Here is a 24,173-nt window from a genome sequence, read left to right as displayed (position 1 = left end):
CCCCCCTCTCTCCTCCCCCTTTCTTTGCATGCCACCCGGATCTGCAGATGAAATTAGTGGGGACGGTAATATTTATTTTCATGTTTGTGTTACTAATATAATTATTCATGGATATAAATATCATTCAGTATTTAATGAAAGGCAAAATGTGGCTTTGATCCAACAAAACAAGTATGAAGAAACCGTGGTGTGAGTCAGTGATCTCTTCAGAATTATGTAGGGCTTTGACATGGGAAGGGTAACTGTCAGTTTCTTTACCACATCTCAGTAGTAAATTCAAGTCGTATCTGTTCATAGCGAATTCTAGAGGTGAAGAAAAGTTGTCGAAATGGTATCATTCAGCAGTAAATGGGAGAAATTTGCACACTCCTCCACACATACGTAATAGTCATTTTTAGTTTGGGAGTGAGGTAGCGGAAAGGAAAGAAAGAAAAGTGATGTTTGAGAGTCAAACAGCCTAAAATAATTAGAGAACTACCAGCAGGAGTGATGATGAGTATTTCTCAGGCAGCTGAGGTTGTCACTCTCATAAACCAGAAATTTAGAAGCACGTGTAGTGTCTTGTTTTCCATTTCCTTTGTGTACTGCCTGCACGAAGCTTTGTGCTCTTACGATACGGAGTGAGGTTTATAAACTAAAATTAAAGGAGGTTGCATTTTTCCTCACGATTAAATGAAATAACGCTTTCACTGAAGAGTCCGTCTGTGCTTGCGTGTGTGTCTGGTCGACGACTTGAGCACCATATGAGCAAAGTGCTTGCAGTCAGACGTCTGGCCTAAACGTGGCTTGGAAGGCGCCTTGCCTCCTGGGACTTCCAGCTCCAAGCCTCGTTTCCAGGCCGACTCCTTGGTGGTTACTGGGTGGGCGCCCCCGATGTGCGTGCGTGTCCTTCACCAGCGAGTCTCCCGGCAGGGGTTCAGAACATGATTGGTGTTCTCCTCGCTGTCGTGCGGGTGAGGACACGGGTGACCAGTCCAGGGCTGCTGGGTGAGTGGTCAGGTCCCAGGCTCCAGCCTCGCCCCGTCCCATCACCAGCTGGCCAGTTGGGTGACCTTGAGCAAAGCACTTCATCTCTGGAGTCTTCACCTGTAACAGGCCTTCATGGTTGTTGTGCGGACTACTGTGAAAGCATAAAAATGTCAACAAACGTGTATTAACGAGTGGTTATTAGCACATTATTTATCTAAAGAAAACATCGTGCCTTTTCCCCACATTTGAATTAGGGTGAGTAGTATTATCCCCGTTTTACAGGTGAATAAGCTGAGACTTCCACAAACTAAGGCCTGTGGGCCAAATACGGCTCACCTCTGTTTTTGTATTGCTCCTGGAACTAAGAACCGTTATTACAGTTCTCAATGGTTGGGGGTAAAATCAAAGAATAGTACCTGGCATCAAAACTATGTGAAATTCAAATTTCTGTGTCCATCAGTAAAGTTTTGCTGGAACATAGTGACACGTTCACTCATGACGTGTCTGCCCACCCCTGCAATCTCAACAGCAGAGTTAAGTGGTTGCAGTGGAGACTTTGTGAGCCGTGAAGTCTAAGATACGTACTGTCAGACCTTTTGCAGAAAAAGCTGGCCGACCCCGGTGCAGGTCACAGAGCACAGCGGAGCCCTTCCTGGCTTCCTGAAAGCCCTCCTGCCCCTGGCCCCCACAAGCTGGTCGCCACCTCCAGGGCTCACGGCAGGGTCACGTGTGCAGGTGTGGTGAGAAGCTGTGCTGGTGCTTGGTCCCACTGAACTGCTGAGCAATCCCGTGACTGCATGTGTTGCCCTGGGGGTGGTACCTCATCAGGCCTCCTGAGGGCAGCAGGGCGCCGACCAGAGGCTGTCGTCAGAAGCGCTCGGTGTCAGGCCCCGAAGGGCAGGTGGAGGAGGTGGAGAGGGAATCACCTGGCCCCCCTCTTCCCCGCGGGGAGTGGTTGGCTCCTGAGAGCTTTGTGGTCCTGCAGGCTCCGGTGCACTTCCTTTTGTTTACAGCCGAGCGTCCACTGCTCTGTCCCTCTCCAGCTCGAAACTGACCCCTTCACGGTGACTCCGGAGGCTTCAGGCTCTTTGCGTGACGGAGCGTGACAGGCGTGTGTCACTGGTTTCAGTAGTGACTTCACTAGGCCTCTTTTCCTTTGTTTTAAAACGAGAACTTTGTACCTTTCTCTCCTAATTTCTGAGCTGTCGGTTTCTGCCCTTTTAACGTGTCTTCCCCTCATTTTTATTTTACCACGTATTGTGATACCAAACCTTTCAAATTACAGTGTTATCCAAGGTTTCAGAAGTCTCTGTCCATTTTTCAAAACGTTTACTTTGAAATATTTGACTCATGGTCCTAGAATTGTCTCCCAAGTGCACAGGCCCAGTTAAGCCTTCCAGGGATGCCCATATTGGGGGTGAAGTCCCAGAACATCCTTAGGGGAATACTCCGAGGTTTCGAAGCATCAGGTATCTGGTCTCACAAATAAAAGTCCCCAGAAACGTATTGGGAGATAGTAAAGAACGAAGCCCAGAACACGGCGGCCCAGGAGCTCTGCTGGAGCGCTGAGTGGCTGGGGACTGTGAGAAACTCAGGGTGCCTCTGGGTCTCCCAGCTTCCTGCCTGGGAAACGGGGATGATGATAACAGTACCACCATGTACGATGCCCCTGAGGATTAAATGGCGATATGTGTAGTTGTTTGTGACGGTGTCTGGCGTTAGGGCGAGCGCTCCGTTAGCTGTCGTCCTGGTCAAGTGGAGAGTGCAGACCTGCTTGTCTGTATTTGTGACGAGATCTTTGAACCTGTTTCCTTTTCCTTTATATTTTCCTTCTTTTATGTCATTATTTTGGGGGCCAGGTGGTTTCAGGGTGGACTCCAGTTTTTCAGGGGCCCAGAGTATGTAAAAGTACCTTTCATCTCAGTGTCATACTGTCCCATAATCCTAAAAACCAGGAAGGAAAAAGGGAAGATAGAACCAAATCAGTATCAAGAATTCTTAGAGAAATATGCCGAGTATCCCCACGTGGAAAGCCCTATATAGAAGGTTACGGTAAAACCTTTGTAGGTCCACGTACCTTCAATAGTGTTGACCTTTCTTCATAAGAACCAACTCAAGGAGAACACAGCAGCAAAAGTTCACGTGACGTCACGGTACCCATAGCCACACCCATGTGTCGTCATGAGTAAGGCCCAGGGAGCTTGGATAATCCCCAAAGGTTTTTTGTAGAATTCACACAGCACTGAAAGCAAACTGCAGACTTTCTCCTGTGATTGTGTGAATTAAGGCAAGTGCATGCAACTTGGTTTTTCCCACGTCACTTTTGTGCGTTAGCCTCTGACACATGAGCCATTTTATTCTTACTCCTTGAAGCTGGTTCAGAGTCGGTATCCCTGCTGAGAGTTTTATAAGAAGAGGCCGTCTGGGAAGCGCTTACAGTCCCACCAGGAAGGCTCCTTCCAGAGGCCTCAGAAGGAGGGAACCAAGGAGCCTCCCACCTGTTTGTCACCTGTCCTGTGCAGGGCTGCACCACAACTTCACGTGCATCTCTGTAATCCTCACGACGGCCCCACCAGGTGGCCGTGCTCTCATTGGGCACGTGAGGGCACAGCTGAAGCGCAGACAGGTTCAGCGGCTCCTGGGGTGGAGCAGCGCCCAGACATGCAGCTGTGGCTGGCCTGGCTTCCTCGCCTCTGGGTCACGGGGAGTGCCGTCCCCTCCTGCACTGTTGAAGGGCACTCCTCCCTTTCGTTCAGCAAGTGGTTACTGGGTGCCTCCCGGGCCGGCCGGCCCTGGGTTGGAAGCTGAGAACACAGCAGTAAACAAGGTACATACGGCAGGGCCCACTGCCCTGGGGGCTCTGCTCTGGATGGGGGTACACGGTTGACGAGGAACCAGAGGACCGCCAGAGGGTTGGTAGTGATGGGCCCTGAGCAAAACATGTCAGGCAACGTGATCGAGAGTGATGGGGGTGAGGATGGGTCTCTGAACAGGTGACACTCAGGTGGCAGATACCATTACCCACAGAGACGGAGGGACAGGTGGTCAGTGACCCCAACAGCCTTGGGAAACTTTGGTGCCCGCGGAGTCGATGGGTCCCCGATATCTCCTTAGTAGAGCTGAGAGCCAGGTGCAGGGGGTGTTGAAGATTCCGGAGCAAATCTGGTAGCAGGGCGGCAGAGGCAAGAGATCTGGGCAGTTTCACTGCCAGAATCCGGTCCCTCAGGGTCAGCTAATGTGTTTGGCCTCTAAGGGTGTGTGCTTTGTGTGAAAGGGGGCAGCAAGGGTGGGTCTGTGGTTGCAGGAAATTGAGCCTTAGTTGCATGTGCTCTGAGGGAGGGGCATGAGGGGAGCTTGTCCGACTGCAGACAGAGTGAGTGGCTGAGTGTCCGTCTGTGGGGCCTTAGCCCCGGCACATTCCCCCGCTTAGCCCTTTCCTTGCCTCTGCCTTAACACCACCTCCATCCCCAAATTGCATCTCACCTTACACAAAAGCAAGGCTCCCGGCCTAGGAACCATCACTCACTCTTCCTGGTAGTCACTGGGAACAGGATAGGAGGGAGAAATTTAGGAATAAAGAATGTAAGGTTTGGGGTAGATTAAATAATTTTTTTCTTTAATTCTGAAAGTAGTATTACCTATAAACATGTAAGAATAATATAAATTATCCACCTGGCATACAGGACTCACAAATAGGTAACATTTGCTAAATCTCTAAAGGAGAACCGATTTATTGACTTTACATTCTGCCAGTCGAATTTGTTTTTACTTTAATCACTTTTAATGATGATTACGAATTAAGAAATGAATTCTTGGGCTTCCCTGGTGGCTCAGTGGTTGAGAATCCACCTGCCAATGCAGGGGACACGGGTTCGAGCTGTGGTCCAGGAAGATCCCACATGCTGCGGAGCAACTAAGCCTGTGCGCCACAACTACTGAGCCTGTGCTCTAGAGCCTGCAGGCCACAACTGCTGAAGCCCGCGCACGTAGAGCCCATGCTCCGCAACAAGAGAAGCCACTGCAGTGAGAAGCCCGTGCACCGCAATGAAGAGTAGCCCCCGCTCGCTGCGGCTAGAGAAAGCCCGTGCGCAGCAGCGAAGACCCAACGCAGCCAAAACTAAATAAATAAATTTTAAAAAAAAGAAGAAGAGGGCTTCCCTGGTGGCGCAGTGGTTGAGAGTCCGCCTGCCGATGCAGGGGACACGGATTCGTGCCCTGGTCTGGGAGGATCCCACATGCCGCGGAGCAGCTGGGCCCGTGAGCCATGGCCGCTGAGCCTGCGCGTCCAGAGCCTGCGCTCCGCAACGGGAGAGGCCACAACAGTGAGAGGCCCGCGTACCGCAAAAAAAAAAAAAGAAGAAAGCAAGAAATGAATTCTTCCAGTTGCTCTTAGATTGGGTCTCAGTCGTTACCGTAGCAGTATGTAGAACAGTTGATATCTAGAGACCGTAAACGATATGTGGTCTCTATTTTCTTTGTTTCTATAATTTTAATATCTGAATGGAGTAATAATGGCAGCACAGAAGAAAGAACTTTTAGTTCTTTAGCTTTTAGTTTCTCTGGGGTTAAATTTGGAAAACGATCTCTCTTCAGATGATAAATCAGGAAGTACTGCCCCTCCTTTCCTGGCCCATCAGCCTAAACCCTTGTGCATAGAGCTACTAAAGGTTTTCCTCTTTCCAGAAAGAGGAAGACAGACAAGAGCTGAGTGATTTTTCAGTGTAATTGTTATCCAAGTGAGTGGGTGTTTTCTACGAAAGGGGTTTTCCCCCCACTAATATGGTGGTGGGTCTTTAAGTTGCTGCATTACTGAAAGGAATTAGTGGAAACATTGGAACTCCTTGACATTACGTCTGAAAAGAACTCATTTCAATGTGCTGTTCTGATTTTATTCTCTTTGGCACATCTTTTACCCTTTTGACATTAATGCATACTGTTTAAATATCTGAGTGAAAAGTTACAGGAGAGAAATTCCTGGGTTGCTTTCACTCTGAACAAATGAAGTAAGTTAGCCCAGTTAATCTCCTCAAAAGTCAGCCTGCCGTTTTGTTTTCTAAAGGAGAACATCTAGACTGTGCTGTGGAGTCTAACTATGAATGAAATCTAAGCTGTGTTCTGGAGGTACCGGTGTTGTTTGGAGAAATCCTGGTAGACAGCGGTGTGGTTTTAAACGTGTATTTGGTGTAGTTGAGGGAGAGCTTTGCAGTCAGTACCGCTTGGTGGGCTTGAATCGTGCAAACAGTTGTTTCATGTCTTTCTGTTTTCCACAAGGGCTTTCTCTGTTAGTCTCTTTGCTCTCTGAGGAACAGGTCTGTGTATTATGACATGTTGGACCATGATGTCACTTTTATTTCCATAAATGACTCATGTGTGAGCAAAAATGGAGTAATAGTGTTTTAAGAATAATGTCAGCATGGTAGGGGGTTTAGGCAGATCATTTTGCCTTTTCAAGTTATATTAAAGGCCAGGGGTTGAATATTTCACCTCTGTTTCCTTTCCTACAGAAACAGATGACTATGCTGAGATTATCGACGAGGAAGATACCTACACCATGCCCTCGAGTGAGTAGACTTTTAAATATCTCGTGTTTAAACGGTTTAGGTATTTATTGTCCTTTTAGAACTACTTTTAAGACCTTATTGAGTTAGTAACAGAAATATTCTTTTCAGCCTTTAGAATTCTGTATTGTATGTGCCCACTGCCAGGTCAGAAGCCTGAAACTCAAATATCTATAATAAGTCAGTTCACTTATGGGGTTTTTGTAATCTTGTTTTCTGGCTCTATGATAATATAACCTTTAATGATTAGAGCATTCCCTCTCTGTAGGAAATTAGTATTTAAAGTTAAATATGTATACTCACACATATATACAGCTCTTTGAATACACACATTTAATGAATTGCATTTCCCCTTTGAACTTTCATTTTTTTATTGCCCTTGACTAAGCAATTACAAAGAGCAGCCCGCGTCCAGTCCGTCCAGCTCCGAGTTGGAGGTGTGGGGAGAGAAGGGCTCTTCACTGACCACCCCCCACAGCAGCCTAGCAGTGTCACCCTCTGTGCAGCTTGCTGGTGAAGAGAGTCTGGGAGCCCCAGCCCTTGTGGTGGGGTGTATATAGTCACAGCTCTTGAGTTGGAGACAACCTTGGAATTTCACTCAGGTTAAAAAAAAAAGTTAACCCTACCTCTTAAAGAGGCCCAATTAGGAGTCCACCTTACAGCCTCAGAGGCCTGATAATTCAACATCTGATGTCCTGGTTTCAGTAGAGCTCCATGTATTTGGAAAATAAATGTTTCAGGTGCTTTACCCTGTTGTGTAAATATTTTAAAAGTGGTTCTCAATAGATTTACCATATACATTGAGGAGAGTTACCAAAATAAAGAGAAACAGCCCAGCCCTCTCAGGCAAACATTATCCTGGGTGGACCCTTCCTTTCAAGAGCTCCCAGATTAGTGATTTGAAAGAGGCAAGAGCTGAAAAACTTAAATGTGTTTACTTTGACTTGCAGTAGCAATTTGGAAGAGTGTTTAAATTTAGGTTTAAAGTTTTGGTTAGCCAGTTAGCCATTTGTGCATTCCTGCAGAGCATCCACATCTTTATTCGTGTATTTTCGTAGTTGCGTGGTAAATGTCCAGCATAGCTAACTTTTCTCCAAACCCCACAAATGCGGTTATCGCACAGGAATTTATGGGATAGCAGTGTAAGGCCTGGTGTATCACACTGAGTTAACTCGAGGATGTTACTTGCGTTTGGTGTTTGGTCCTCTGTTTTGACCCGTGTTGATAGTCAAAATATTTAAGAAAGTAAATATTGAAACGTACTCTCCGAGTTTATTGTTGTTAACCTAATTGCTATTAGTTATTTCTAAGCAAGGTCTTCAATTTTTTTCTCTCTTAATTGCAATACAGAAAGCTATGGAATAGATGAAGGTAACAGGATTCCTTTAAAATAACTGCATTTGCTTGCAATTGCAACCGATGGAATGATAACGGGATGTTTCAGTTTTCAGTTAACTTTTATTTTAAAATTTTTTCATTGGTTTACTCATGCTGTTAAATCAATGGAACTACTAGCTAAAGTGATTTTAAAGAGGAAAATAACCTTCTAAAATTTGGGTTGAATTTTCTGTATGATTTATAATTTGACAAATTAGAAGAAATCAAAATACCAAGCAGTTAATTGGATTAGAATCATCCACTAGGTTCCTAGTGGGTATTTTCTTTCCATGTGTCTCAACAGCCTGCTAAATAATTGGTTTTGTATAAATCATAACAATTTAATACATTAATTTGAGGCACATGCTCTCAAAAATATAAAATACTTGTAATTTATTATGTGATACGTTCAACTTTGATTCCAAGTCATCTGATTTTGAAATCAGGTTTTAGAAGCTCCCTCTTTAAACTCTTTTAGCTCCGTGAATAATATAGATAGGATCATAATAAAGTGGAAAACTCTTAAACTTATAAAGCTACTCATGAGACAATTTTTTGTTCCCTCCATATTTACAGACTTTAGTTACTTGTAAAATAATTGCTTTAAATAACTGTTTTTTAGCCTTCATATATTAATACCTGAACTAATAGCTCATATTAATTAAACATACATAAACTTGGAGCAATTATTTAGAAAACCATCAAATAGATAATCAGCTAAATCAGACATTCAAAACTATGAAAAAAATCTACCTTGTATAAAACTCCTCATTTTGGTAATTCAAGCAGTGCTGTAACAGGTACATAAATTCCTTTAAAAATACTGTTTAAGAGAATTCCACTCTGTTTAAAGCATTTTCATAGAATGATGTGCCACCGATGAAGTTTTTACTCATGGATGATGATGACATGAGGTGTGTCCAGTGTTTTCTACACTGGGGATGTTGCACTGAAGTATCTTCTGGTGTGTGGATCATGTTTTGCAGCCAGGGACTATGAGATTCAGAGAGAAAGAATAGAACTGGGACGGTGCATCGGAGAGGGCCAGTTCGGAGACGTGCACCAAGGCGCTTACACGAGCCCGGTGAGTCCTGTCAGACAGCAGCCGAGCCGCTCCTGCTTACGTGTAGGCTGCTCCTGTTCGTCTTCACGGGTCCTTAGTTCTTCAGGGTGTTTGCAGTTGTCCTTCATAAAGCTTATCACGCATGTCGACTCACTTGCTATTTTCAGAAACCAAAAACTGGCAAAATTAGCTCCTGAGAGCTGGGTCTTCTATTCGTTTTAGTCTTTCATCCAGCCTCTGTCATCAGTAATGGATTCCACAGATGATTGTTCCCTTGGGTGCGGTTGACAAATAGATAACAAACAGATGCAAAGTCAACAGCAGTTAGCCAGCATTCCCAATTACCTGCATTCTCAAGAACAGAACATTAATTTGCCCCAAGTTGCCCTCCAAAAGAGATCAGTGAATTTTTTTTAATGATTTATTTAAGAATCATCTCATTGAGATACAGTTCGCATACAATGAAATTCACTCTGTTAAAGTGCACAGTTCAGTGGTTCTTTAGTATATTCACAGAGTTGTACGGCCATCACCACAGTCAATTTTGGAACATTTTCTTTACCTCAAAAGAAACCCCATACCTTGGCGAGGATGTGGAGAAGAGGGAAGCCTTGTACACTGATGGTAGGAATGTAAATTGGTGCAGCCACTGTGGAGAACAGTATGGAGGTTCTTCAAAAAAGTAAAAATAGAACTACCATATGATCCAGCAAGTTCCACTCCCGGGTATGTATCCAAAGAAAACAAAAACACTAATTTGAAAAGATACACGCACCCCAGTGTTCATAGTAGTATTATTTACAATAGCCAAGACATGGAAGCATCCTAAGTGTCCATCAACAGATGAGTGGATAAAGAAGATGTGGTATGTATATGTATACAATGGAATATTATCCAGCCGTAATAAAGAATGAAACTTTGCCATTTGCAACACCATGGATGGACCTGGAGGGTATTATGCTTAGTGAAATGAGTCAAACAGAGAAAGACAAATACTGTTATGTTATCACTTATATGTGGAATCTAAAAAATAAATGAACCAATGTAACAAAACAGAAACAGACTCATAGACATAAAGAACAAACTAGTGGTTACCAGTGGGGAAAGTGGATGGGGGGAGGGGCACGATAGGTACGGGATTAAGAGGTGCAAGCTACTATGTATAGAATAAATAAGCAACAAGAGTATATTGTACAGCACAGGGAATATAGTCAATATTGTATGATAACCTTTTTTATAATAACTTTAAATGGAATATAATCTATAAAAATTTTGAATCACTATGTTGTACACCTTAAACTGATATACTATTATAAATCAACTATACTTCAGTTTAAAAGAAAGAAAAGACAAAAGAAGCCCCATACCTGTTAGCAGTCGCTTCCCATTCCACCCTCTCCCCAGCCCTTGCCAATCACCAGTTTGCTTTCTCTTTCTCTAGAGTTGCCTGTTCTGGACATTTCATATAAGTGAAATCATACAGTGTGTGGCCTTGTATGATTGGTTTCTTTCCATTAGCATAATGTTGTCAGGTTCATCCACGTGGTAGCCTGTGTCAGTACTTCATTTCTTTTTATGGCCAAATAACATCCCATTGTATGGATAGACCACTTTTTGTTTCGCCAGTCATCAGTTGACGGTCATTTGGGTTATTACCACTTTTTGGCTGTTATGCACAATGCTGCTATGAACACTCGTGTACAAGTTTTTGTGTGAACATAGTTTTCGGTTCTCTTGAGTATGTGTGTCTAGGAGTGGAATTGCTGGGTCATCTAGCCACTGTTTAACTTTCTGCCGACCTGCTAAGCTTTTTTCCAAAGAAACTGCCCCAGTTTCAGTTCCTAGCAGCAATGTGTGAGGCTGCCCATTTCTCCACACCCCGACCAACGCTTGCTGTTGTATGTCTTTTTTTATTAGATCAGTAATTTTTCAATGACAGTTTAAAATAACAGTACATACATGTTCAAGAAACTATTTTTAACTAGAATAATGACAGTGAACAGAGATGGCTTTAGTAGGGATATAATAGCACAGATGATTGACCTTTTGTGACCCCCGATATGGAAACTGCAAATGGCAATTTTTCCCCCTGTGTCTCCTTATCTGTCAATTTCCCACATCCTTTACACATGCGCTAGGGATACACTGATCATTACTTTTATAACCGGAGGACTGTAAGTCTTTCCTTCGAGGAAAATAGATAATTGTTGTTAGAGATTCTGTTTTTTAAAGTTCAGTTTTGAAAGTTTTTACCCTTATACTTATATAAAACTATATCGTTTATTATATATTTTTATCCATTATCTCTTTTTCCAGTTTTTTGGTTTTTTTTTTAACTGTATCTGTATTGTTTATCTTCTTAATTCTCTTAACTCTGCTCTTGAGGCAAAATGCATTAGAAAGAGCCCTGGATCTAAATTTGATCAGAAGACCTAAATCTTAGACCTGGATCTACCTGACTGTGAGATGTAAGGGAGGTGAGGCTTCTTGATCTAAAGTATTGGACTTGAACCCAGTGGTCTCTGAGCTTCCTTACACCTCTAGAATCCTTAATAAGCAAGCATTCTGAAGTTCCTGGAGTACAGGGACTTACCAGGATCACACAGCTAACAGCAGGGCTGATAGACTTTATTTCAATCACTTATAAGTAATGCATTTTAGTTGTAAAAATACAAGAGAAGATTTTTTTTCAATATCCATAGTGTTTACTAAGTATTTGTTGAGTGAATCCCAGCCTCCAGGAAAATATCAGTGCTCACCTTTTTTGTTGAATGTCTTTCTGATACACATCGTATGTGAATGCTTGATTATTTTGTTTTTCATTTGGGAATCTAATTTTATAGCCAATTCATTCCTCTAGGTTTCCGTTAAAAATCCTTTTTCCAGATTATGCTCTTTAGTGTTCTGTAAGATGTAATATTTTATCAGGGATTCTTAATAATTGGTCAAATGTAACTCAGCATAGATTTCATGGGCAAGAACCCAGCACTGGTTACGTTATTTGAGATTCAGTGAATTCTTTTAGCAGTTATTTGTCAGTCGTCCCCCAGGTGGCAGCTTGGTGGTGGGGACGTTGTAATGAACAAAACAGTCAGGGTTCCTGCTCTCACAGCCCTTAAATTCTATCTGAGGCACGAGGGGACCGGCAAAGGCAAACACACTGAGTATCAAGTGGGGAATCTGTGCTCCGAGAAAAACAAAGCCTGGGCTTGGGGAGGTCAGGGCCCTCTTCCCGTGAGACGCTGACACGTGAACAAGGAGGGGCAGTCCCTGAGCTCCCCGTGGGGAGTGTGCCAGACAGGGCGGAGCTCCAGTGCAGGGACCCCAGGTGGAGCTGAGCGGGGAAGGAGGACGACGAGGAGAAGCGAGCAGAGGGGGACTGGGCCGGGTGCAGGGGCGGCGCACGGGGCGGCAGGGCAGCCCTCATTCTCAGAGTCATGGGCACGAGGCGTATCTGAAGGCTCCCAGCACACACTTTTCTTTTTTTCTTAGGCCCGGTTATCAGGTTCATTTTTATAATTTGAGCATCGCTGGTCATCTGCGCACGCTCGCATCATTATTATCCTAGTCTTAAAAACCATGCTTTAAATCTATTTTCTCTTAATTCATCCCAGAGCAGTCCTTCTCTAGACTCACTTGTTAAGATCTTTTGAGTGTCTGCTAGCTGTTACTAACTCAGAGCCTCATCACCTGCCCCTCACCTCGGCCTCGTGGACACCAGGGTGGCATTTTCATTCAACATTGAAGAACTGCTCTGTCCCCCTAAACTCTGCTTGTGTTTTAAAGAAGGTAATGAAAATTGTGTCGTGAGCAGTTACCGAGATGTGTTCGCATCTGCCCCCTTTTAAAGGCTTTTAGAAAACCCTGTGCTCAGTTCTGGTCTTGCGTGCTGTGGACTGACATCTTCTTCTCCAGCATCAGGTCTCTGTGACCAGCCGCTCTGACAGCTCGGCACCCCCCAGGCCTCTGCAGCCTTGGGCCACTAGTCACCGGGCCTAGTCCATGGACTGATGGCCGAGACACCTGGTCTGCTCACGTACACCCCTTTGTAGACATGCGGCCTGTGGAAACTCAGGCTTAGCACCCACTCGAAACTATGCATTTTTAGAGAGCAGTATTTTCCTTGTGTTTCTTTACTGTCTTAATAAAGCACCATGTTCAATATTTGAGTTGAATTGACAGGATTGATGATGACTTATGTTCTTACAGAAGTTTCTGTTGTTATTCAGATCTCCTGTAAAATGGGCATTTTGTGTCATTTCTCAGGTATACCAATCAGCCTTATGCACATAGAGGTAGAATTCATGGTGCTGGTCCTGGAAGTTTGCTGTGTAGTTACAGAGGACAGACTAAGTCATTCAGAGCAGAGTGGTTGCATTGAGGTGTCCTGGGTTGCTAGTGACTCTCAGAAGGCCCCAAACTCAGACGTTTAACAGATGGGCCTCTGTGCCAGCAAGCTGCCGTCCCACCGACATCTCAAGCCTGTCTTGTCCAGAGCTGGGCTTCTGATCTCCCCCTTCTCTCACCAGAAACCTGAACTCACCCTCCCCGACGCCCAGCCCGCTGTCTTCCTGCGCCCCCCCACCCCGCCTCCGTGGCGCCTTTCCTCACCTCCCCTTCCGGGGGGCCTCTCACTTAGGGTAGAAGCCACAGGGTCTGACCCCTCTCTCCACCCCTGCCTGGTATCCCCTCCCCTCCAGCAGTTCTTTGTTCTCATCCCCTCTCTTCTCCTCTCCTCTCGGGGAGGTTACCTTCTAGCCCGCTCCAGTCCACGATGGATGTCTCGTTCACCGTGTTTGTCTGTATCCTCCTCTGGGATGTCAGCTGGAGTAGCACAGGGGTCGCCGGCCCTTGTTCACTGGTGCAGCCTAAGCCCCTACAGGAGTGCCCGGCACTACGGAGAGGAAATGTCTGTGGAACAGACGAATCGCCTGCAGCGTTTTACATGCACGTCTGTTTTCTGGGGTTTTTCTACAGAGGATTTTAACTGTTCCTCTCACTCTTGAGATTGTACAATTCTGGTTCTGTCTGATCCAGAATCCAGAGTTGCAGAATAAACAGCCTGTTCTCAACATGCCCATTGATTAACATAGAGACCCTCTTGTTGCATGTGTCCCCGTCACAGGAGAATCCAGCTTTGGCGGTTGCAATTAAAACATGTAAAAACTGTACTTCGGACAGCGTGAGAGAGAAATTCCTTCAAGAAGCCTGTAAGTTTCTAGAAATGTCTGTGGAACTCCATTTGACTTTCTGTGAAATCCAAACTGTCTCTGAAGATGTAAGAAAAATAATGTTTTGACTTTTAATGAGACAACTACATTTATTACCCTGCCATGCAATTAGTATCTGTGTTTGTAGAGGCACGTGTCTACAGAGTTTCCCAGGTCAGCTGTCATGTTTGGGATGTAAAGGCAGATTGATTTCCTGTCCCTTCATCCTCCGGTACCTTGCACCATAGCCACCTTCACCCTGGCATTGGGCAGATATATAGAGATGCCAGCAGGCCCTGGAGTTGGAGGTGGGTGGGACAGACACAGTCCCTGCGGGATGGAGCCCGCGGATAAGTGCGGGAGAGGAAACCCTGCTCGTCCCGAGGGGGCTGCTGTGGAGAGCTGTGTGTGATGGGTCCTCTCTCCTGAGTGCAGACCCTCAGAGAGCCAGGATCTGGTCCTGCCCGTTTGCACTCATCAGGCTGTTTCCCTCCTGCCCTCAAACTGGGTCGTCTTCCTGCTTCCGTTCGGCTTGTCCGTTCTGACCACATACTTTAATAGTGTCTCCTTAGGAGGCTTTGTCACAGGGCCCTGCTCTTTCCCTTCCTAAGTGTCCATAATTAAATATGCATTGTCTAGGGATTTCCCTGGCGGTCCAGTGGGTAAGACTCTGTGCTCCCAGTGCAGGGGACCCGGGTTCCATCCCTGATCCGGGAACTAGATCCCACACGCGTGCCGCAACTAGGAGTCCTCATGCCGCAAAAAAAAGATCCTGCATGCCACAACAAAGATCCCGCATGCTGCAACTAAGACCGGGTGCAGCCAAAGCAAACAAACAAACAAATAAATATATACATACACACGCGCACACACGCGCACGCACACGCACACACTGTCTAAAAGTTACTCTTGTCTCTGTCTCCCTCTAGACTTTAAGCCCCAGTGGGGCAAGGAACGTCTCTCTTCTGCTCACCGCTCAGACCCAGAGACAGCACAGGGCTTAACTCATAGAAGGCACTCAGTAGCCACTGGTCGTGTGAATGAGTCTTGGTGCCCTTCATCACATGTACATTGAATTTCAGAAACATTTACCACCCAGTAGTCCAGTAAGTCACAAGTCATGGATGAGTCATATTGTGAGTTCATCAGTTAAGTCGCAGCAAGTCCTAGTCCTGTCCCTGGATCTTTGACTTAAGTACAAGACAAGGCCTGGTGATGACTTCTTTCTTCAGGGCATCTAGGCCAAGAAAACACAGAATATATATCAGCCATCATTACCTAACAGCCTGTCCGCCTTACCTTTTGTGGTAAAGTGCATTATATATTTTCAAAAATGCACATTTTTTAAACGGCTTCTCCTTCTCTAAAATTTTTATGAACAGTTATTGTATCGTGATTTCTGTAGGGCTTTGGAATCACCATTACAGAAATCAACTTTAGAGTTTCACAGGAGTAGTCAGTTCAAACTAACCTTGTTCTCTTTTTGAAAGGCTGTTATTTCAGAGAAACGTGATGGATGTAGTACACCTAAAATCCTGTGGGGCTTTGACAGGCTCTATACGTAAGAGGGGAAGTAAACTTTTTCTATAAAGGACCACATAGTAAATATCTTAGGCTCTGCAGGCCAGATGGTCTCTCGGCACAACTGCTCAGCTCTGCCATCAGGGTGTGAAAGAGCCACAGACAGCACGTAAAGGGCTGAGCAAGACTCTGTTCCAGTGAAATTTCGTTTGTGAAAAGCAAACAGCCGCCCCTATAGCCTGAGCCCCTTGCCCTGGGTGGATGAATAACAGGTCAAACCGCTACACCTATTGGGTTTTAGTTCAGCAGGGATAGAGTTTCCTAGTGACCACAAGATTCTCCTCTTAGCCCTGTACTGTGTAGTATTTTTAATAATTACTTCTGTAAAGGGTAACATAAAACCAAAAATGATGGTAAGACAATTGAAAATGAGTGAGTATACTGGGTTCCTGAATGTTTATCCAGAAATATCACATTCTACGTAAGTGATGAACTGCATTGACAGGATGAAACTCAGTGATAATATCACATTATACGTAAGTGATGAACTGAATTGACAGGATGAAACTCAGTGATAATATCACATTATACGTAAGTGATGAACTGAATTGACAGGATGAAACTCAGTGATAATATCCCATTATACGTAAGTGATGAACTGCATTGACAGGATGAAACTCAGTGATACGTTTCGGATTTTGTGCCAGGTGTTTATGTGGGGAGGGTTGCTTGTTTGTTTGTTTGTTTTTAACTACCAGGTCCTATTCTTCGAATATGTAGGCAAACTTGAGGGGGAGAAAATACCTTAAGGGTTTCAGTTCTCTCAAGTGAATGTGGGGTGACTTTGCAAGAAGCCAGTGTAATCCTTGGGTGCGTTGGTAGGATATACAGTCCTCCATATCCGCAAGTTCTGCATCTGCAGATTCAACCAACTTCGCTTGAAAATATTTGGAAAAAAAATTCCAGAAAGTTCCACAAAGCAAAAACTTGAATTTGCTGCGCTCTGATATCTATTTACATAGCGTTTACATTGTATTAGCTATTACAGGTAATCTAGAGATGATTTAAAGTATAAAGAGGATGTGCGTAGGTTACGTGCAAATACTCTGCCATCTTTCAGAAGGACTTGAGCATCTGCAGATTTTGGTTTCCCCCTGGGGGTTCTGGAACCAATCCCCTGTGGATACTGAGGGACGGCTATAGGGTGTCTAGAGTGAAAACAGTGAGAGGCCTGTCTACTCCAGACGTATCCAGCACTGAGTTGCAGTCCACACTGGGCTCCATACTAAAATGGATACTAAAAGATATTTGCTCCTTCTGTGATTCTAATGTCCTTGCTTGGCATCATAAAAATCAACCCCAGGGCTTCCCTGGTGGCGCAGTGGTTGAGAGTCCGCCCGCTGATGCAGGGGACGCGGGTTCGTGCCCCAGCCCGGGAAGATCCCACATGCCGCAGAGCGGCTGGGCCCGTGAGCCATGGCCCCTGAGCCTGCGCGTCCGGAGCCTGTGCTCTGCAACGGGAGAGGCCACAGCAGTGAGAGGCCCGCGTACCGCAAAAACAAAAACAAACAAACAAACAAAAATCAACCCTGTATTGGTCCCCAAAATTTAAAAAAGTTTTCTTCATTTCAATAGTCTATGAAGTCCAGGTACTTTGGGGACCACTGCAGTGGGTCACATGTAAAGTCACTTCCCGTTTTGAGGTTCTGGAGTTCTGTGAAGGTTGTCCTGCTTCTCACTAATCCTAGTCAGTGTACTGTGCAGGTGAGCTTCTTAGCCCTGATACTAGATGTTAGAAATGTATACACACTTAAAAATACACACCCACACATAGGTATGTGCGTATATGTGCAGGGCCCTCTTGGTCATCTTGGGCTCAGTGAGGCAGTCACACTCACGTGACGGCCACAGGCCATATCTGGCATCAGACTTTCTTTGAGGGGAGTGCAGGACTGGAAATAGCAGGCCAGCATTTCTCCTGTAGGGAAGTCCTCACAGCAGTCCGGGAACTCGTTTGCTTAGCCCTGATAGTGATCAGGTACTGTGAGGGGATGAGGCCACAATGGTGGACTCAGGAGCCACCCGGGTCCAAAGTAGAAGCCCTCACAAACCCGCCGCTGTGGGCTCTGGGGCTCTGCAGGGGACACCCAGCCACACCCACGCTCAGGGGAGCTCTTGCTACCTCATCAGCAACTTACCAATCAGGGGTGGTTTTTACCATGAAGGGTATTGCTTAGAAAATGAACCACACATTCCAACTTCATGAGATTTCCAAAGGAAAACCTAGAAAGTTAGCCCCAGGTCAGATTTGTCTGTGGAAAATAAGAGGAGGTTTTCTTAACCCTTAGCTCTCACCGTAGGTCCCCCTGTAAAGTTGCTCACAAGTTCACTGCAGTGGCATCTTGTGCCTCACGGGTCTGCTTTTTTTGTGCCATTTTATGGCGACTTGTGAGCTGACCTGACCGGTGGGATTGAATTCCCAGTTGCCACGTCATTAGCCTTTTTGAGTTTTTTTTATTCTTACTTTTTGGCTGTGCCACACAGCTTGTGGGATCCTAGTTCCCCGACCAGGGATTGAACCTGGGCCCTGGCAGGGAAAGCACCGAGTCCTAACCACTGGACTACCAAGGAGTTCCCCATTAAAATGCCTTGAGTCTTATTTGAACTAGTCTAAAGGAAACTGAAATATCTTCAAAAGACTGACCGTGGACCACTGTTTTCCCCCAGTAACAATGCGTCAGTTTGACCACCCTCACATTGTGAAGCTGATCGGAGTCATCACAGAGAACCCCGTCTGGATCATCATGGAGCTGTGCACGCTCGGAGAGGTACCTGCCCCACCTCTGCCTCCCGCCCGCTCCGCCTGCCCCCTCGGGGAAGTGTGCGACATACACCCTAGTGAATATGAGTAGAGCGTCTGCATCAGTAAGTTCCCAAGTAATCCCCTAACTCAGTGCTGGCAGCAGTGTCTTCCCATCCAAAGGATTTGTCAGGACTGGAAGCAACAGGTGATCAAGCGGTTCTTTTTTCCCTCTCTGTTGCTGTTGTCTGAAGAACAAGCCCAGGGATTTGAGAGTGAAAGAAGTAACGTTAGTGGAGTTTGGGTAAATTAAGGGTGAATTTACGTAGATCAGAACAGTTGCTTCATCTTTTTGGGTATTCACTTTTCAGTGTCTTTCAGACCAACTCATGTTAGTCACAGTTTCTTTTTAAAACGTGAGTAACAGACTGTGGGCCGATGTCCTTATTTGACTCTGTCTGGATCACAGAAGCTCTTGAGTCGGTGTATCACCACCGCCTGGACGCTGGTCCCACCCGGGCCTGCTGAGCCACACAGCCTCTGTTTGTGTCCCCAGGCTGCTCTGTGGGCCCCTGCTTGGGGCAAACACGGCAACTTTCGAGATGTCTACACATGACTCTGTGGCACTGAAACCTAGTAGTTTAACCTTCTGACACATTATACACGTTACTTCGTCTTTGAAGGACACCAAACAGTCTTGCTTTTAATGAAAATTGGGGTTTTCTGTTATCAGGAACCCGAGGGTGCTTTGGGCCCGTCATCCTCTTCGTGACGGCGTCAGCCCTGCCTTCCGAGGACAGGCCACTGCCTGGCGCCTCCCACTGCTGTCCTCTTCAGCTTGGGTAACAGAGTTGGCGAGTGAAATATCTGAGGGCCTCTCCGGTGTCTTTCCTTCCTCTACCATGCCTTGCCAAATAAAATGGAGTGTTTACGGATTTTTTTGGTTCACATTATTTTTCTGCTTTTGTTTTTGGAGAGTTTGCTAATTCTTCTGGCTTAAATCATCAATATTTCTCCTTCGTGTAGGAGATTTTGTAGGATTGGAGTGTTAAATTCATCAGCCTTCTTTGCTGTATTATTAGCATTTAGCTGAATTAGTCATGATAGCGGTAGTAAGGACCAGTAAGCCTAGTGCGTAAATACCCAACACGGGACCGTTTTATCCTTCTTCACCCAGAACCTCCTGGGGGCAGAGGGAGAACCTCTTGCCTCCCCTTCCTTTTCACCCCCTTGTGCTCAGGTCTGCCTGGGGCATGGGGAGGTCTGAGGGAGGTGGACTGACCATGGCTGTGGAGGAGGCTTGTTTTAACGGTAACTGGAGCTTTTTGTTCTCCAGCTCTCATTATCTGGCAGTATTTTATACTGTGCCTTTATTCATTCCCTGGAAGCATCTTTCTGTATTTTTTCAGAAATGTGTCTAGAATCATGAAGATTCCAATTTTGCAATTGGATCTCAAGTAAAGAATGATTAACCATAATTTCTGAGCTGATATGTTTCTTTCATTATGCTTTTTTTATTAGGGTAGAATTGAAGCCATTCTCATAAAAATGCATTTGGAAATGATCAGCATTGTTTTTGAATATAGCTCTTCTGCTGTTGATTTTTAGTCTCTGACACTAACTCTTTCTCTTTTTTCTTTTTTGGTCACTGTTCAAAAAGCTGAGGTCATTTCTGCAAGTAAGGAAATACAGTTTGGATCTAGCATCTCTGATCCTCTATGCCTATCAGCTTAGCACAGCCCTTGCGTACCTAGAGAGCAAAAGATTTGTGCACAGGTGAGACCCAGGTGTGAAGCTGGTGAGCTGCCTCTGAGCAGGAAGGAGGTGGGGAGAGGTTCTCACTGTGCCCTGAGACCTTTCGTTCCCCCAACTCTCGTACACGGATGGCACTAAACGTCCTGCTGTGCGTATCCCAGCCGAGTGTGGTGCCCTGGCGTGGGAACACATGGATTTGAGGGGTTTTTCCTCACGTGGAGTATGAAACAGGTCCATTATTCCTTCCACAAATACTACTGACAGCCTCTACGTGGCACTATGGACCTAAAACAGATATTGTCCTGGGACTTTCCAGGACACCATAGCGCCAGGAGTGACATCTGTTGGCCTTCTGCAGAATTTCTATTCATAATCTGGGTCTCTCATTTGAATACAAGTTAAAGCCCTTACAACTTATTTGCCTTGCATTGTGTTAGAGTTTTGTTATCCGGCACTGAAACGGACTGCATCAGCAAAATCGTTTACAAGTGTTCCAAAGATCATTTTACTTTCATTAATGAGGTTTTTTAGTAACCGTAGAGTTACACACCCTGGTCGTGTACTGTCTATCAGTTAATGGAGCCGGCAATATGATTGCATGAAAACTAATAAGTGGTTTCATTATTTGAGAATATTCTTCACCATCATTCAAAGTAATAATCACCATATTAATGAGTAAATATCTGCCAAAAGGAATATATTTGAAGTAAAGTAATAAGAGTGTCTCTCTTTTTCAGTGTATAGTAAAGCTCTGGTTTGTATTGTATATAAGCTGTCTTTCAGAGTACCTGTATGTTTTTATATAATATAGATGAGTTTGTGGGGGTTTTCCTTTGTATTAAAATGTATCGTCCCAAATTCTTCCTTATCAGGGACATTGCTGCTCGGAATGTTCTGGTGTCCTCAAACGACTGTGTAAAATTAGGAGACTTCGGCTTATCCCGATACATGGAAGACAGCACTTACTACAAAGGTAAGAAGTCAGAGCAGCAAATCAGAAACAGGCTCAGGAGCTTTAATGATTTTTAATTCTGAAAAAGGTACATTCTAATATGCTCAGCTGATTTTTGACAGTGGTATACAGTCAGGTCCGTGGAGGAAAGACAGCCTTCTCAACAAAGGTGCTGGAGCAGTTGGTCATCCCTGGCCAAGAAATGACCCTCAACCTGAACTCACTCGCCATTAACTCAAATGGATCATAGACTTAAATATAAGACATAAAACTATGAGACTTCTAGGAAAAACATAGGAGTAAAGTTTTCGGATCTAGGGCCAGGCAAAGAGTCCTTAGGCTTGACACCAAAAACATACATAAAAGGGAAAAATTGATAGCTTCTTCCTCATCAAAATTTAAAAGTTTTGTTCTGCAAAAGACCCAGGCAGAAGGATGAAAAGACAAACTACAGAGTGGGAGGAAGTATTTGCCAACCACATGTCTAACAAAGGACCGGTGTCTAGACTACAGATAGAACTCTCAAAACTCAGCAGTAAAAAAAGAAAGGACACAGATAGAAAGTGGGCAGAAGATATGAAGAGAGACTCCACCGCAGGGGGTATTCAGATGGCACATAAGCACGTTACCCACCAGGGAAATGCAGAGTGAGCCCACGGGGTGGTATCGTGCACACCTGTCAGGATGGCTAAGGTAACGGTAGTGACAACACAAAATGCTGGCAGACACACAGAACGTAAATTGCTTGTGCAGATGTAAAATGGTACAGCTGCTCTGGAAAAGAGTTTGGCAGATTCTTAGAAAACTAAACATGCACCTCCCATATGACCTAGCTATTACACACCTAGGCATTTCTCCCAGAGAAATAAAAACTCACATTTATACAAAACTGGTGTTTGTTCATTGTAGCTTTATTTCTAGCAGCCAACAGCTGGAATCAGCCGGGATGTCCTCCACTTCGTAGACACAGCTGGTAACCTCCCCGCAGAGTGGTGGGTGCCCTGGCTCAGTGCACGCCGCCGGACTTACAGATCTGCAGTCTGCTGACTCCAGAGACTTTGATCCTTTAGCTTTGGAGCTGGACTCTAGCTGAAGGGATTTTTTCTTCAGTTTTCCCAATCTTGGAATCAGATTGACTTGGTTCTAATTTTCATATTCCTGGTACTTCAGCTAAGGTTTGGATTATACGTCCATATTACGCTTTTAGTATATTTTCTAGTTATTACCACCATTTTACAAAGGCCAGTTTCTTGCTCAGTTTGATTTTCGTATTGTCGCAAGATGAGCCCTAATCTTACGTACAGAATTAGTCTTTTTCATTTTATACTGTAGCTGATGGCAGTTCTCCGTCCAAATGCTTTCTGTATACTACAGCCTGATCCTTTTTATGTGGAAGGAAAAGTCTGGTTGTTTATTCATTTTGATTATGTAGTCATTTAATTTAAAAACGACCAAGCCACCTTTCCACTGTTTTAAAATACATTTCCTATTACCTCACATCCTGACTAGTCCAAACCCTAGAATTCCACTAAAGGGCTAAACTCCAGACAGCACGGTGGCCAAGACTCTACATCATCTAGACAGCACTTCACGTGGGCAACTGACGAGTTCACACATTGTTATCTCAGAGAGGTCACTAAGCCTAGATCCTGCCAGGCTTCAGGAGAACAGCCCCTCGGGGTTAGGGTTCCTCGCCTGGAGCGCAGCTGGAGAGTCATTTGTTGTGAGGGAATCAGAGGCTTTGACCTCGGTTGTCATGAAGGTGCATGAAGTTCAGTGGAAGAAAATTAATGAAACAAATGTAATTGTCTTCCGATTAAAAGTCTTGAGAGCACCCTTGCTTATAGAAGAGAGCCCGGCACCCTAGCACCCTGCTCCGGGCCCTCTGGATCAGGGCCTGTCCCCGCCTGGCGCCGGCAGCCCCTCCTCCCCCCGCCCCTCCCCCTGCCACACCCTCTCACTTCCGCTGGATTTGAGAAACTGTTTCTGCCTTTTGGAATTAGGACTCCCTGAGGGCTGGTATCTGGTGAAAGAATGTTGAGGGAGGTGGCACAGAGGAAGGATCTTAGGCCTCTGAAGAGAGCCAGTGCCAGGCTTTCGGAGAGTGTCCTTTGTGCTCTGTCGCCCTCCCGCCCTTCACGTCCTGGTGGTGGCACAGTCCGTCCTCACACTTTGTGGATTCTGTGTTTGCACGCTCGTGTGCTTGCTGAGACATGTAACTTGCGGAATCCACACTCCGATGCCTTCATAGTCAGGCATGGGTGTGCCCAGGGCAGCGACAAAGTGTCCGTTTGGGCTGGTGGACAGCGAGTGGGGGGCAGCACCTCTGGCTCTGGGCCAGTCGGGCAGGCTGGAACCCCAGCTGTGGCCCCTGCGTGCGGGGCCGGGGGGCGGGGAGCAGGGCCTCAGGCAGGTCAGCAGCACATCCATACCTCATTTTCCAAAGAAGTCAGAACCTACCAGGATAAGTTTGTAGGACTTACGGTTATAATCTGTGTGAGGTACGGATATGTATGTACACATTTCTCCCGGGAGCAGTGGTTCGGTGTTCAAAGCGACCTTATAGAGTAACTACCGTGAATGAGAATTGACTGTGTGTGGCTACCAGGCCATTTCTAAAGCCAGGCCTCCAGCCTGTAGATGAAGCCGGCACAACTGAGCTGGGAGCTGATGCCTCCCGGTAACCGGGCCGCCCTCCTCCCCTGCTCCCTGCCTCTCCTCTGTCACCCCCAGATGACCCAGCGTCAGGGAGTGCAAGGCAGTTCTCCCAAAGATTTTGGTACTAAAAATCTCAGCTAGCTCTGTTAGATTCCTGAGCAGGTGACAGGGAAGTTTTACTTTCTAAAATTAATCTTCTAGCTTCCAAAGGAAAATTGCCTATTAAATGGATGGCTCCAGAGTCAATCAATTTTCGCCGTTTTACCTCAGCTAGTGACGTATGGATGTTTGGTGAGTATTTGAAAACTTT

General features: G+C 45.4%; 1 protein-coding gene across 17 annotated transcripts in view; it reads left to right on the top strand.

Moving 5' to 3' along the window:
• Positions 1-24,173, top strand: part of PTK2 (protein tyrosine kinase 2) — a 253,726-nt gene that overhangs the window by 176,390 nt on the left and 53,163 nt on the right. For 12 of the 17 annotated variants that reach the window (XM_027077989.1, XM_027077985.1, XM_027077983.1 and 9 more), the window contains 8 exons: positions 48-65; positions 6,474-6,530; positions 8,891-8,988; positions 14,093-14,177; positions 18,426-18,526; positions 20,159-20,274; positions 21,126-21,226; positions 24,065-24,154. In XM_027077989.1, coding sequence (XP_026933790.1) covers positions 48-65; positions 6,474-6,530; positions 8,891-8,988; positions 14,093-14,177; positions 18,426-18,526; positions 20,159-20,274; positions 21,126-21,226; positions 24,065-24,154 — 666 coding nt within the window. The remainder of the gene's footprint in view (positions 1-47; positions 66-6,473; positions 6,531-8,890; positions 8,989-14,092; positions 14,178-18,425; positions 18,527-20,158; positions 20,275-21,125; positions 21,227-24,064; positions 24,155-24,173) is intronic. The other 5 variants (XM_027077987.1, XM_027077982.1, XM_027077980.1 and 2 more) reach the window with 1 other exon arrangement.

This window comes from Aethalodelphis obliquidens, unplaced genomic scaffold (assembly GCF_003676395.1).
Source record: "Aethalodelphis obliquidens isolate GAN/ISIS:26980383/991018 unplaced genomic scaffold, ASM367639v1 scaffold41, whole genome shotgun sequence".
In the NCBI taxonomy this organism is placed as follows: Eukaryota; Metazoa; Chordata; class Mammalia; order Artiodactyla; family Delphinidae; genus Aethalodelphis; species Aethalodelphis obliquidens.
Note: the sequence above shows the minus strand (reverse complement) of the source record. Positions and strands in the feature narration are given on the sequence as shown.